Source organism: Ranitomeya variabilis, chromosome 1, assembly GCF_051348905.1.
Source record: "Ranitomeya variabilis isolate aRanVar5 chromosome 1, aRanVar5.hap1, whole genome shotgun sequence".
Classification (NCBI taxonomy): Eukaryota; Metazoa; Chordata; class Amphibia; order Anura; family Dendrobatidae; genus Ranitomeya; species Ranitomeya variabilis.
In genome coordinates, this window is record NC_135232.1 from 614,532,046 (window position 1) to 614,547,013 (window position 14,968).

General features: G+C 43.2%; 1 protein-coding gene across 9 annotated transcripts in view; it reads left to right on the forward strand.

Moving 5' to 3' along the window:
* The window catches only part of MTA1 (metastasis associated 1), a 185,207-nt gene extending 171,785 nt beyond the window's left edge, over positions 1–13,422 (forward strand). For all 9 annotated transcript variants that reach the window (XM_077260691.1, XM_077260688.1, XM_077260695.1 and 6 more), the window contains 2 exons: positions 6,699–6,850; positions 12,671–13,422. In XM_077260691.1, the coding sequence (XP_077116806.1) occupies positions 6,699–6,808 (110 nt within the window). In that variant the 3' untranslated portion in view covers positions 6,809–6,850; positions 12,671–13,422. The remainder of the gene's footprint in view (positions 1–6,698; positions 6,851–12,670) is intronic.
* Positions 13,423–14,968: the final 1,546 nt, after the last annotated feature.

Genomic DNA, 14,968 nt, shown 5'->3' on the forward strand with positions numbered 1-14,968 from the left:
AGCCTTTGTTGACTATTCCCACAAATTCCTATGCTAAAGGACCACTCTGGCGTTTTGTATTTATTTCATTGTTTGAGTGGTATCACTAATACAAGTTCTCTGCCACTAGTAAAATACTTACCAGCCGCCATCTTCTGCTCTTCCCAACAATTAGTAGGGGTTGGTGGGAAGGGGGAATAGAGGTCCAACATTTTGAAAAGCCAAGACAGATGGTTCTGAGGAAAACAATGTTAATACTCTTCTTCATCAATGTCTAGACTGGCCAGCCACAAAGCACTCTAAAATTAGCAAAATGCTTCCTGGACAGCCTTAAAGGGGTTGTTCTGGGCTGCTCACTGCTGATGACATTGCAGTTGCACGGATGTTTATACCCGATTGCCAGATGTTGTGCACTTGTCATGTTCATGCACACTTCTCTGCAGGTTTGTGCAGATGTGACACCATTAGAGAATACCTGCCGATCATGCACATGTCCCAGAAGGTATCTGCAGATGTCATCAGCTCATGCACGATACCCGCTCATTCCTGCAGATGTGATGTCATTGACGGTGCAGCTCACCCTCCAATGTGGAAGTGAATGGCACCAGACAACACCTTTCTTAGAGTATTGATGTCTTCAAGGCAACATGTTGGGGAGTGTGACTTAAGCTGGGTGGACACAGGGAGTGTCTTTTACTTATTCTGCAGCTATGTATTCTCTTATTTGCTTGCTTATCATGTCAGAAACATCTAAGCTTGTGCATAGTATGCCTATTTTCACAAAGGGTATAAACAAGATCTCCAGAACTCTTTTGAAGAATGTTGGAAACCAGAAGCTGGTGTATTTCTCTGTTCTCGTCGACTGAACCCCAGAAACGTTTAAGTTGGAGTTAGAACTGCCCTTAAATCTTTAATGGTATGATCCTCAGGAAAGTGGCGATAAAACGCAGAGGCTGCTACTGGGACTGTCCCCAGTCTTTTGTTCATTTTCCAGGTCATCCAACAGTCCTTGTGAAAATGGCATTGCTAGAGGAGGTACAAGGGTGTTTCGGCGAATAGACCCCTTGGACATTACCTGGTATTCAGGGGCATTTCTTTGGAGAAATATAGCTTCTAGTAAAATAACTAGTGGGCACAAATAGTTCCAGATGTGGTTGGAGTGTGTGCTGGGATTAACTTTAAGGGCTCATACTCACATGCGAGAAACTCTGATGAGTCTCGCACGGTAATACCCGGCACTGCACCCAGCACTCAGGAGCAGAACGTTCAGCGCATGTATTGCGATGCGGCCGCACGCTCCAATCTGAGTGCTGTGTGCAGTGCCGGGTTTTGACGTGCGAGAATCATCCTAGTTTCTCGCATGTGAGTATGAGCTCTAAGTCCTTTTCTCGGATGAACTTGTGGATAGTGTTTGTTTTCCAGTTGAGTTTGAGTCCTCCTGCTGATGTTCCCTGGCAATCTTAAGAACACCCTGGTTGTGATGGTGTGATATGCTGTGTGGCGCATCATTCTGTCTATGTTCATACTTTTACTGATTGTAGGAGTGTTGTCTTGTTGCTCAGTATTCTTATGTGTAGAGCGCAACTCAATGGAGAACCACAAATACAAAAACTGGACCATATTGATCCTCGGGAGAGTGTCTTTAGGATGCTTTGCATAATTAACCCTTGAGCCACACCCTGTAAATACCATAAAAATTAGAAGCATATAAAAAAGCACCATATAGCCGGAGCAGTTGCCATGGAGTCCTCCTCCGGTATCATTCGAGCAATATTTTGTGTTTCTTGACCAACCAAAGAAAAACAAATTTAAAAGTCAACAAAAAGATAATAGCCTATATTTCTTCCTGGCCTACTGCAAATAAAGTAATTAAGATTAAATGGGAGTACACAGAATGATACTGAGCATCAAAACTACACTCCTACAGTCAGTAAAAACAAGAACATAGACAAAATGATATCCCACACACCATCACACTTATAACGCCAGGTGACATACTGATTGTAGGGGTTAGAGTTGTCCCAGTTTACTCCAGAGAGGCAGGAGAAAGAGGCAGGTCATGGACTGGCTTGCTTAACAATGTTCAATTTTTCCAGTGTTCAGTCCTGTGTGCAGTATAATACTTAGGCTACTTTCACACTAGCGTCGTGCACTGCACGTCGCAATGCGACGTTGCGGCGCACCGACGCATACTGTGGAAGCGCCGCACAGCGGGGGCAGCGGATGCTGTTTTTCAATGCATCCGCTGCCCCATTGTGAGGTCCGGGGAGGAGGGGGCGGAGTTCCTGCCGCGCTTGCGCGGTCGGAAATGCTGGACACGACGCACCAAAAAAGTTACATGCAACGTTTTTTGGTGGCGACGATCCGACGCAACACGACGCAACCGTCGCACGACGGTTGCGACGTGTGGCAATGCGTCACACTGCGTCGCTTATGCAAGTCAATGGAGAAAAAACGCATCCTGCAAGCACTTTTGCAGGATGCGTTATTTCTACAAAACGACGCATAGCGACGTGCAGTGCACGACGCTAGTGTGAAAGTAGCCTTATCTGGCAAAATATTTTGATAACAGCATGACCTTGTGACCTTGGCTAGTGGTGGTTATGCAACTCAAAGTGATGCCTGAACCTATGATACATCTCACCTGTTCAGTTTATATGTATTTGAATAAAAGTTATTCCAAAAATGTAAAGTTATTACTTATCCGAATCATAATTGATAACTTGCTAAAAAGTGAGGGTCTGGCTGCCAGGAAAGCTCATTGAGCTATCTCTGGTAGTCCGATGGGACAGTTCAAATCCCTGGTCTCAGAATCAGTGTGCCCTGCTTTCTCCATCAGTTACTTAGACAATGAGTGGAGCATTTCTGAGCCCATTTCTTAGGGTACCGTCCCACATTGGCACTTTGATCGCTACGACGGTACGATCCGTGACGTTCCAGCGATATCCATACGATATCGCTGTGTCTGACACGCAGCAGCGATCAGGGACCCTGCTGAGAATCGTACGTCGTAGCAGATCGTTTGAAACTTTATTTCATCGCTGGATCTCCCGCTGTCATCGCTGGATCGGTGTGTGTGACAGCGATCCAGCGATGCGTTCGCTTGTAACCAGGGTAAACATCGGGTTACTAAGTGCAGGGCCGTGCTTAGTAACCCGATGTTTACCCTGGTTACCATCGTAAATGTAAAAAAAAAAAACCAGTACATACTTACATTCCGGTGTCCGTCAGGTCCCTGGCCGTCTGCTTCCCTGCACTGACTGTGAGCGCCTTACACAGGATGCAGGAGGAGTGCAGGGAAGCGGACGCCGGGCACCGGAATGTGAGTATGTGTTTTTTTTATTTTACGTTTACGCTGGTAACCAGGGTAAACATCGGGTTACTAAGCGCGGCCCTGCCCTGGGACTTCGGCATCGTTGGTCGCTGGAGAGCTGTCTGTGTGACAGCTCCCCAGCGACCACACAACGACTTACCAACGATCACGGTCAGGTCGTATCGCTGGTCGTGATCGTTGGTAAATCGTTTTGTGTAACGGTACCCTTAGAGTCAGTGGCATCATTAGCAAGTTACCTGTTATCACCTGGATAAATGAGAACTTTTGACTCTTTAATGAATGGCGCCTTGGGTGAAATTACAGAGCTGAAATTGCTCTGTAGCTCTTACAGTACAGCACATGATGTAGATTTCTTTTTTAAATTTTGCAGAGTGGAAAAATTAATACAAAGATACATTTTGAGGAAAACTATTTAGTGCGACCAAGGTTAAACTATTTGGCAAATATATAGCTTCATACTTTTTCACATGTAGCCAAATAGGTCCACTTATTTTTGCCTATTTGTGAAGCGCCGGTTCATTTGCCACATGTATTTCCCTGTAGACCCTGGTGTGGGTCTCTGGTACTCCTTAAGGGCCTTTTTCACTCGGCAATAGTCTACTAAGTAAGCATTCGCACAAACCTCACTATAACTGAAACTCATACAGTCATGGCCAAAAGTATTCACACCCCTGCAATTCTGTCAGATATTACTCAGTTTCTTACTGAAAATGATTGCAAACACAAATTCTTTGGTATTATTATCTTCATTTAATTTGTCTTAAATGAAAAACACAAAAGAGAATGAATCAAAAAGCAAAACATTGATCATTTCACACAAAACTCCAAAAATGGTCCGGACAAAAGTATTGGCACCCTCAGCCTAATACTTGGTTGCACAACCTTTAGCCAAAATAACTGCGACCAACCGCTTCCGGTAACCATCAATGAGTTTCTTACAATGCTCTGCTGGAATTTTAGACCATTCTTCTTTGGCAACTTGAACCTGTTTGGATGTTAGTCGAGGTTCTTTATCCAACATCCGCACAATCTTACGTTGAAATCTCTTGTAAATTTTTCTTTTCCGTCCACATCTAGGGAGGTTAGCCACAGTGCCATGGGCTTTAAACTTCTTGATGACTTCTGCGCACAGTAGACACAGGAACATTCAGGTCTTTGGAGATGGACTTGTAGCCTGGAGATTGCTCATGCTTCCTCACAATTTGGTTTCTCAAGTCCTCAGACAGTTCTTTGGTCTGCTTTCTTTTCTCCATGCTCAATGTGGTACACACAAGGACACAGGACAGAGGTTGAGTCAACTTTAATCCATGTCAACTGGCTGCAAGTGTGATTTAGTTATTGCCAACACCTGTTAGGTGCCACAGGTAAGTTACAGGTGCTGTTAATTACACAAATTAGAGAAGCATCACATGATTTTTCGAACAGTGCCAATACTTTTGTCCACCCCCTTTTTTATGTTTGGTGTGGAATTATATCGAATTTGGCTTTAGAACAATTCTTTTTGTGTTTTTTCATTTAAGGCAAATTAAATGAAGATAATAATACCAAAGAATTTGTGCTTGCAATCATTTTCAGGAAGAAACTGAGTATTATCTGACAGAATTGCAGGGGTGTCAATACTTTTGGCCATGACTGTACATGTAAGCCTACAAGTGCTGATCAATCGGTGGTTGGTACAAGGAACTTGTTTGCCCTAGTAAAAGAAGTAATCGGTACCCCCAGCCCCCTTAAAAAATAACACCCAAAAAAATCTGTTGAACTAGCATGTACTAGAAAAAAATGCTCACTATTACAGCATATACAGTACTGTTCACACTTTGGGTTCCTGAATAAGAGGATCTTAAGAAGGTCTCTACAGCCTAGAGGAGCAGTGTATTGTAAAGCAGTGTTTCCCATTCAGTGCCTTGGAATCACTTGTGGCACCCTGTTTTTTGGCTTCCCTGATGGATGCCGCTTTAAGTACTATTGGGCCCTGAGACTGTCGTATTATCACTAAATCGTTATGCCAGGTATCAGTATGGAAAAAGATATGACTTGGTTATACCTTGGATAGATTTTTATACACATGTATATTGATTAGAGGAAATATACTGCATTGATTTAAACAGGACCTGTCACTTGTTTCAAAAAAATAAAAAATAAATCCATGAGCTCCCCTGATTCTGCTGCTCTTCTTTGTTTTTGTTTTTCTTTGCTCTCCATCAAGGAGATATTCATATTTTTTCTTCTGGAGCGCAGTATGTGAAATCTCAGGTTGCAGACAACTGTGCGTTGCTTCAGTCTTCTCCGGGGCCATGCGTTTTGACCCCTCCCTCACAGGCACTGCCAATCACAGCTTGTCAGTGTCTGATACTGATAGACAGCTAGATCAGCTGCTAAGGCTACTTTCACACTAGCGTTTTTTGGCATACGTCGCAATGCTTCGTTTTGGCGAAAAAGCGCATCCTGCGAAGTCGTCTGCAGGATGCGTTTTTCCCCATAGAATAACATTAGCGACGCATTGCGACGTATTGACACACGTCGCAACCGTCGTGTTATGGCGGACCGCCGGCAGCAAAAAACGTTACATGTAACTTTTTTTGTGCCGACGGTCCGCCATTTCCGACCGCGCATGCGGGGCCGTAACTCCGCCCCCACCTCCCTGCACCTCACAATGGGGCAGCGGATGCGTGGAAAACCAGCATCCGCTGCCCCCGTTGTGCGGCGCTTGCACAGTATGCGTCGGTACGTCGGGCCGACGCAGCGCAACGGCCCCGTACCGACACTAGTGTGAAAGTAGCCTAAGATGTGAATGGTAGCTAGTGATGATTGAATGTGGTTGGATAAGGTGTTATCTGAGCATGCTTGGGTGCTAACCGAGTATCTTCGGTGTGCTGAAATAATATTTTCGAGTCCCCGCAGTTGCATGTCTCTCGGCTGTTTGACAGCCGCAACAAATGCAGCGATAGCCTATTTGTTAGGCAATCCCTGCATGTGTTGCGACTGTTGAACAGCCACAAAACATGCAACCGCGGGGACTCAAAAATATTATTCGAGCGTGCTGAAGACACTGTTCACACTCGAGCATGCTTGGATAACTCCTTATCCCAGCACGATCGCACATCACTAGTGGCAGCATCTGGGAGGAAGAAGTAAAAGCGCCCTGACCCAAAGAAGACTCTGAAGAAATTCACAGTTGGTCTGCAAGCAGTGTTGTCACATACAACGCTCCGGTACAAAGAATTGTGAATATCTCAAAATGGAGAGGAATGGCAGAACTAGGGGCATTTATCTCAGTTTTTCTTTTCAGCAAGTGACAGATCTTGTGTAAATAAAATGCACATCTCCTGTTGCTCCCAGGAAACGGCATTAGATTTTTAGAATTGTGTTTCTTCTTTTTTACAAGGGACCAAACCGAAACTTACTGCTCAATGGGAAATCCTACCCAGCAAAGGTCAGATTAATCCGAGGTGGCTGTCTGCCTCCAGTCAAGAGGAGGCAGATGAACTGGATTGATGCACCAGACGATGTTTTTTATATGGCGACCGAAGAAACAAGGTATGTGCTATTACCATGACTAATGAGAGACTTCCTGATGTCCTCAGACTCGGAGCTGAGATTAGCGAGCTGACACATGGCCGATGGTTTCGATTTCGGAATCTTATCATTGCGGAAATGTTATGTTTTTGTTTTTTTAAATAATAATTCGTACCCCACACCTTAATACCCGTTTGCAGGGATTACTCGTAGTATAATAATCCCCCCACCCAGTTATAACATGCCCCCACACTGCAGTAATCAGCCACCACTTCCCTCAAATTATAATCACATACTCCCTGTTACATAATCTTCAAGCCCCCCCCATAACTGTAACATATCCCCCATGCAATATTCATTCCTCTCCCCCTGCGTTTATTACCACACAACTCCTTCACTATATTAAAGGGTTCTCCCCTAACTATACGATAGATAATAATATGCTGATTGCTGGGGGTCTGACCCCCGGAGGGTTCTGGAATCCGGTCCTCCGCTCCCTGCATGTCCAGTGCTCGACTTATTTCTCTAGTAAATGAATGGAGCAGAAGTTGAACATGTGCGCCATTAAAAACGGGGTGCAAAGCGTTGCTGTCGGTAATCACGGAGGGTTCAAAGGGGCGAACATATAGGGGGCGAACGTATAGTTAGGGGAGAACCCAGTAATCCTGTTCTATGAATGGTGGATAGCTTAATTTTTTTTTGGAATAACTCTTTAATCACCCCCACCACCACAGACTTAAATAACCCCATGTACAGTGCACCCTGTTATGTATGTATGTATATATACACACGTTATCCAAAAAGTATCGTTTCTCCCTGCGGAGATTGACATGCTAAGCATGTCGAGATGAGGAGACTTAAAGCCGCAATGCTCCTCTGGGTAATATGCTAATTGTCTCTTCAGAGAGGAAGAGAGCTAGAACACTAGTTCCACCTATTGGAAGGTAGAAATCCTACAAGTCAATGTTGACCCTTTAACGAGCCTTGTCACATGACTTAGGATAATAGCCAAGCTAGAATCTCAATTTGAAGACACTGTATTTCGGGGTACTGCCCCTCGTCAGTGCAAAGCGGAGATCTGGTTTGGCTGTGTGAGAGGCGTCAGACCGTTATCCAAAAAGTATCGTTTCTCTTTGCGGAGATTGACATGCTAAGCATGCCGAGATGAGGAGACTTAAAGCCGCAATGCTCCTCTGGGTAATATGCTAATTATGCAAATTGTCTCTTCAGAGAGGAAGAGAGCTAGAACACTAGTTCCACCTATTGGAAGGTAGCAATCCTACAAGTCAATGTTGACCCTTTAACGAGCCTTGTGACATGACTTAGGATAATAGCCAAGCTAGAATCTCAATTTGAAGACACTGTATTTCGGGGTACTGCCCCTCGTCAGTGCAAAGCGGAGATCTGGTTTGGCTGTGTGAGAGGCGTCAGACCGTTATCCAAAAAGTATCGTTCCTCCTTGCGGAGATTGACATGCTAAGCATGCCGAGATGAGGAGACTTAAAGCCGCAATGCTCCTCTGAGTAATATGCTAATTATGCAAATTGTCTCTTCAGAGAGGAAAAGAGCTAGAACTCTAGTGCCACCTATTGGAAGGTAGAAATCCTACAAGTCAATGTTGACCCTTTAACGAGCCTTGTCACATGACTTAGGATAATAGCCAAGCCAGAATCTCAATTTGCAGACACTGTGTTTCGGGGTACTGCCCCTCGTGCAAAGCGGAGATCTGGTTTCATAACTTACCAAAATCAATTGCCATATTCCTATCCCAAAAGATCCAGAGCACCACTGTGCCACTATGTACATAGCTCATTAGGGCCTCTGTACACAGCCTCCATATACAGTATATGCTCATCAGCCCCTGCATACAGCCTCCATAAACAGTACATGATCATCAGCTCCTATATACAGCCTCCATATACAGTACATGATCATCAGCCCCTGTATACAGCCTCCACATGCAGTACATGCCCCTCAGCATCTGTATACAACCTCCATATGCAGTACATGCCCCTCAGCCCCTATATACATCCTCCACATGCAGTGCATGCTCCTCAGCCCCTATATACAACCTCCATATGCAGTACATGCCCCTCAGCCCCTATATACAACCTCCATATGCAGTACATGCCCCTCAGCCCCTATATACAGCCTTCATATGCAGTACATGCCCCTCAGCTCCTGTATGCAGCCTCCATATGCAGTAGATGCCTTTCAGCTCCTGTATGCAGCCTCCACATGCATTGCATGCTCCTCAGCTCCTATATACAACCTCCATATGCAGTACATGCCCCTCAGCCCCTATATACAGCCATCATATGCAGTACATGCCCCTCAGCTCCTGTATGCAGCCTCCATATGCAGTACATGCTCCTCAGCTCCTATATACAACCTCCGTATGCAGTACATGCCCCTATATACAGCCTTCATATGCAGTACATGCTCCTCAGCTCCTGTATGCAGCCTCCATATGCAGTGCATGCTCCTCAGCTCCTGTATCCAGCCTCCATATGCAATGCATGCTCCTCAGCTCCTGTATGCAGCCTTCATATGCAGTACATGCCCCTCAGCTCCTGTATGCAGCCTCCATATGCAGTGCATGCTCCTCAGCTCCTGTATCCAGCCTCCATATGCAATGCATGCTCCTCAGCTCCTGTATGCAGCCTCTATATGCAGTACATGCCCCTCTGCTCCTGTATGCAGCCTCCATATATAGTGCATGCTCATCAGCTCCTGTATACAGCCTCCATATGCAGTGCATGCTCCTCGGCTCCCGTATACAGCCTCCATATGCAGTACATGCTCCTCAGCTCCTGTATACAGCCTCCATATGCAGTGCATGCACCTCAGCTCCTGTATACAGCCTCCATATGCAGTACATGCTCCTCAGCTCCTGTATACAGCCTCCATATGCAGTGCATGCTCCTCAGCTCCTGTATGCAGCCTCTATATGCAGTACATGCCCCTCTGCTCCTGTATGCAGCCTCCATATGCAGTGCATGCTCCTCAGCTCCTGTATTCAGCCTCCATAGGCAGTGCATGCTCCCTCAGCTCCTGTATACAGCCTCTATATGCAATACATGCTCCTCAGCTTCTGTATACAGCCTCCATATGCAGTGCATGCTCCTCAGCTCCTGTATACAGCCTCCATATGCAGTACATGCTCATCAGCCTCCTATACAGCCTCCATATTCCATTGCACAAAATGAGTCATGTAAATTTACACAGTGGCATGTGTAGGATTTGGCACCCCTGGTGAAAATTACTGTTATTATGAACAGTTAAGCAAGTTGAAGATGAAATTATCTCTAAAAGAGCTAATGTTATAGATTACACATTTCCTTTGTATCTTAGGCAAAACAGATACCGTATGTATAATATATATATATATATATATATATATATATATATATATATGTATATATATATATATATATAATTTATTTTTACTTATTTTTTTTTCCATTTTAAAAATTACAAAAAGGAAAATGGACTAATGCAAAAGTTTGGGCACCCTTGGAGATTTGTGTGCTAAGATAACTTTGACCAAGGTTTCAAACCTTAATTAGTCTGATAAGTACGTGTCCACAATCCGGAAGAGGCAGCACTTTGGACGCAGCGCATGTTCACTACACCCAAAGTGCTGCCGTCTATTGAACGCATGTGTTCACTGAACCGTGCGGATTCACAGTGTCCAATACATTCTATTGGTGAAATTGGCATACTACAGTATAGAAAGACATGCCAAATGTCCATCTCCGCAGGTAAGCTGCGGGCATCTCTGGATGCATAGAGGGCATGGGATTTCTTGAAATCCCATCCTAAATGCTGTAACATCTGACACTGCGGGTTGGACACTGCACAAGTACGCAGCGTCCAACCCGCAGCCTTTACTGATGGTGTGCACTTAGCCCAAGGGTTATGGCTTGTTCACTGTCATCGTTAGGAAAGGCCAAGTGATGCAAATTTCCCAGCTTTATAAAAACCCAGCCTCTTCTAACCTTGTGCCAAAAACAGCAGCCATGGGTTCTTCTCAGCAGCTAGCTATCACTTTGAAAATGAAAATGTTGGAGGCCCACAAAACAGGAGAAAGCTATAAGAAGAGAGCAAACCGTTTTCAGGTTGCCCTTTTCTCAGTTCGAAATGTAATTAAGAAATGACAGTTATCAGGAATAGTGGAGGTCACAATAAGGTCTGGAAGACCAAGCAATATTTCAGTGAGAGCTGCATGTAGGATTACTAGAGAGGCAAATCAGGACTGCTGCTTGATTGCAAAAGACCTTCAGAAAGATTTAGCAGACTCTGGAGTTGTGGTACATTGTTCTACTGTTCAGAGACACCTGCACAAGTATAGTATTCATGGAAGAGTCATCATAAGAAAACCTCTTCTGCATCCTCACCATAGAATTCAGTGCCAGAAGTATGCAAAAGAAAATGTAAACAAGCCTGATGGATTTTGGAAACGAGTCCTGTGGAGCGCTGAGGTTAAAATTTGAGCTCTGTGGCCACAATGATCAAAAGTACATGGGGAAAAAAAGGGCACAGAATTTCAGGACAATAACATCTTAACCATTAAGTATGGGGATGGATCAATCTTGCTTTGGGGTTGTGTTGTACCCAATGGCGGGGGGAACATTTCACAGGTAGAGGAAAGAATGGATTCAATGAAAAAGCTGAAGTTGAAACGAAGATGGCTTCTACAAATGGATAATGATCCTAAACACACGTCAAAATTCTCAATAGACAACCTCAAAAGGCACAAGCTGAAGGCTTTACAATGGCCCTCACAGTCCCTGATCTTAGCCTCGTTGAATATCTGTAGCTAGACCTCAAAATAGCAGAGGAAGCAAGAAGGCCCAGGAATCTCACAGAACTGGAGGAGTTCTCCAAGGAAGAATGGATGAAAATCCCTTAAACAAGAACTGAAAAACTCTTTGTTTGGCTAGCTACAAAAAGCGTTTACAAGCTGTGATACTTTCAAAAGAGGTTGCTGCTAGGTACTAACCATGCAGGGTGCCCAAACTGTTGCATAGGCCCATTTTCATTTTTGTAATTTTTAAATTGTAAAAAATGTGTGTATATATATATATATATATATATATATATATATATATATATATATATATATATATATATATCTATGTATATGTATATATATATATATAGTATATTTTTTATATAGTATATTTTTGCCTATAACACAAAGGAAATCTTTAACTTTACGCCTTTTAGAGACCGTTTCATATATATATAGTATATTTTTTATATAGTATATTTTTGCCTATAACACAAAGGAAATCTTTAACTTTACGCCTTTTAGAGACCGTTTCATGTTCAACTTGCTTAACTGTTCACAATGACAGAAATTTTTACTAGGGCTGCCCAAAACTTTTACATGCAACTTTATCAAGGAAGGTATTATCTTGTAATCCCAAAAGAATTTGGATAATGACCCCATAGGCCAAAAATGATTTAAGGGGTTGTGGATGCCACAATAAAATTTCTTTTTTAGGCACTTAAACAGATTCATACTCTCCACTGCAGATCCAGCGCAGTCTGCTCCATTCTGAGCTTACAGGACCGCTGCAGTCTGTCATTGGCTGCGGTGGTAAGGTAAATAGAAGAGTGTGAAACAACCAATTACACGCTGTTCTAACTTCACTTCTGCGGCAGAGTGGTCTGTGCTGGATCAGTTGGTGCGCTGGAAGGTGAGAGTGCCTCAGGTTATTATCAATGCCTAGAAAATAATTATTTTGGTGTCGGACATTTTACCATAGTTTTTTTTTCTGTTTTTTTTTAATACAGAAAATGTAGATAATATGTTATTTATATATATTTTAGGAAAGCCCGCAAACTGCTCTCATCCTCCGAAACCAAGCGAGCTGCCAGACGGCCTTACAGACACATAGTCATCTGCCAATCTCAAGCTGGACTTCCAATGCGACACCCCGTCAACGATGAACCAATTGTTATTGAGGACTAATCGCTACCAGAAGTTTCTTGACAAAATAATACTTGACTTTTACAGTATGTGGAAATGAAATCTTTTGCAACTCTTTGCATCTTTTAAAGGATTCCATGCTTCGTACAAGCATTTAAATATAAAGACTTGCTACCCCCTTTGGTCAAATTTTGTTAACCAGTCATTCCCTAAATTCCCTTTTAAACGTGTCGATTTTGAATTTTTCTTTTTTTCCTCCTTGTTTTATTATTATTATTATTATTATTATTATTATTATTCGGGATCTAAGTGACTGGTCTTGCCGACTGAAATGGGAACGTAAGTCGTTAAAAGGGACAATTGGACAGGACTTGTTTAGTGTTTAATTTCATTGAAATTACGGATAGGATTCAAAAACTTTGTACACTTGAAATAATGTATCATTGCTGATGCCTTTCTTTTTACAAAATGTGTCATTTTACTTTATGAAAAGTGCCATTTGTTTTTTGTTGTTTTTTTTCTTATTGCAGTTATAGACTGAATGACAAATCTGTAACTTATGAAATTTAATTTTTGAGGTCTGTCGAGACATAAATGTGCTTCTTGTGACATGAGTTTAAAGTAAAAAAAAATTAAAATGTTTCGTACGTTATCCAATTATTTTCCGGTGATCCGTCATGTTAAGATTTTTTTACACCCCGTTTTAATATTTTCATCTTAAATCTGTGATCATTTTTGTACAGGCTATTAGATTTCACTTTATCTTACCTACTAATATTGATGACAGTATTATGTGCTTTCACAGCCCCCCACACAGTATGATGTCTTCATATAGGCAGTCACACAGAACGGTATCCCCCAACAACTCCCCCATACAGCTCCTCCATGGAGTATGATGTCCCCACACAGCCTGCCACACAGAATGGTATAGCCAACACAGCCCCACTAGCAGTATGATGTTCCTACACAGCCCCCATGTAGTATGATGTCCCCACACAGCTTGTCACATAGTATGATATACTCAACACAGACCCCCAAGCAGTATGATGTACGTACACAGCCACCCACGTAGTATGATGTCCTCGCACAGCTCATCACACAGTATGATGTCACCACACAGCCCATAAAATTATGATGTCTCCACCCAGCCCCCCATGCTCTATGATGTCACCATACAGACCGTCACAGTATGATGTCCCCACACAGCTCCCCCATGGAGTATGATGTCCTCACACAGCCTGCCACACAGAATGATATACCCAACACAGACCCCCAAGCAGTATGATGTACGTACACAGCCTCCCACGTATGATGTCTCCAAACGGCTCGTCGTACAGTATTTCCCCACACAGCCCCCCACGCAGTATGAGGTACATACATAGCCCTCCAGGTAGTATGATAACCCCACATATCCCATCAAATAGTATGATGACCCAACACACAGCCCGTCAAATAGTATGATGTCCCCAAACAGCCCGCCACAAAGTATGATGTCCCCACTATGCCTCCCAAGCAGTATGATGTATCTACCACAGGCCTCAAGACGCAGTATATTTCCACACAGCCCCCCCCCCCCCAAGCAGTATGATAGGCATACCTCAATTCTTCATGCAGTATGATGGCCTACCACAGCTCCCCAAGCAGTACGATGTCCCCACAGTTTCACACTATTGCCGACATAAAAATATTTGATATGGATTTCTTGGTTGGATAAAAAAATGTCTAAAAACAGTTGTTTTTTTAGAAAAAAAAATTTTGTGGACTTTTGTACACATATTTTCAGCGTAGTTGTTCTCATGTTTTAATTACAGTGGGGAAAAATTATTTAGTTAGCCACCAATTGTGCAAGTTCTCCCACTTAAAAAGATGAGAGGCCTGTAATTGACATCATTGGTAGACCACAACTATGAGAGTCAAAATGAGAAAACAAATCCAGAAAATCACCTTGTCTGATTTGACAAGATTTATTTTGCATATTATGGTGGAAAATAAGTATTTTGTCATTAACAAAAGTTCATCTCAATATTTTGTTATATAGCCTTTGTTGGCAATGACAGAGGTCAAACGTTTTCTGTAAGTCTTCACAAGGTTGGCACACACTGTTGGTGGTATGTTGGCCCATTCCTCCATGCAGATCTCCTCTAGAGCAGTGATGTTTTGGGCCTGTCGCTGGGCAACACGGACTTTCAACTCCCTCC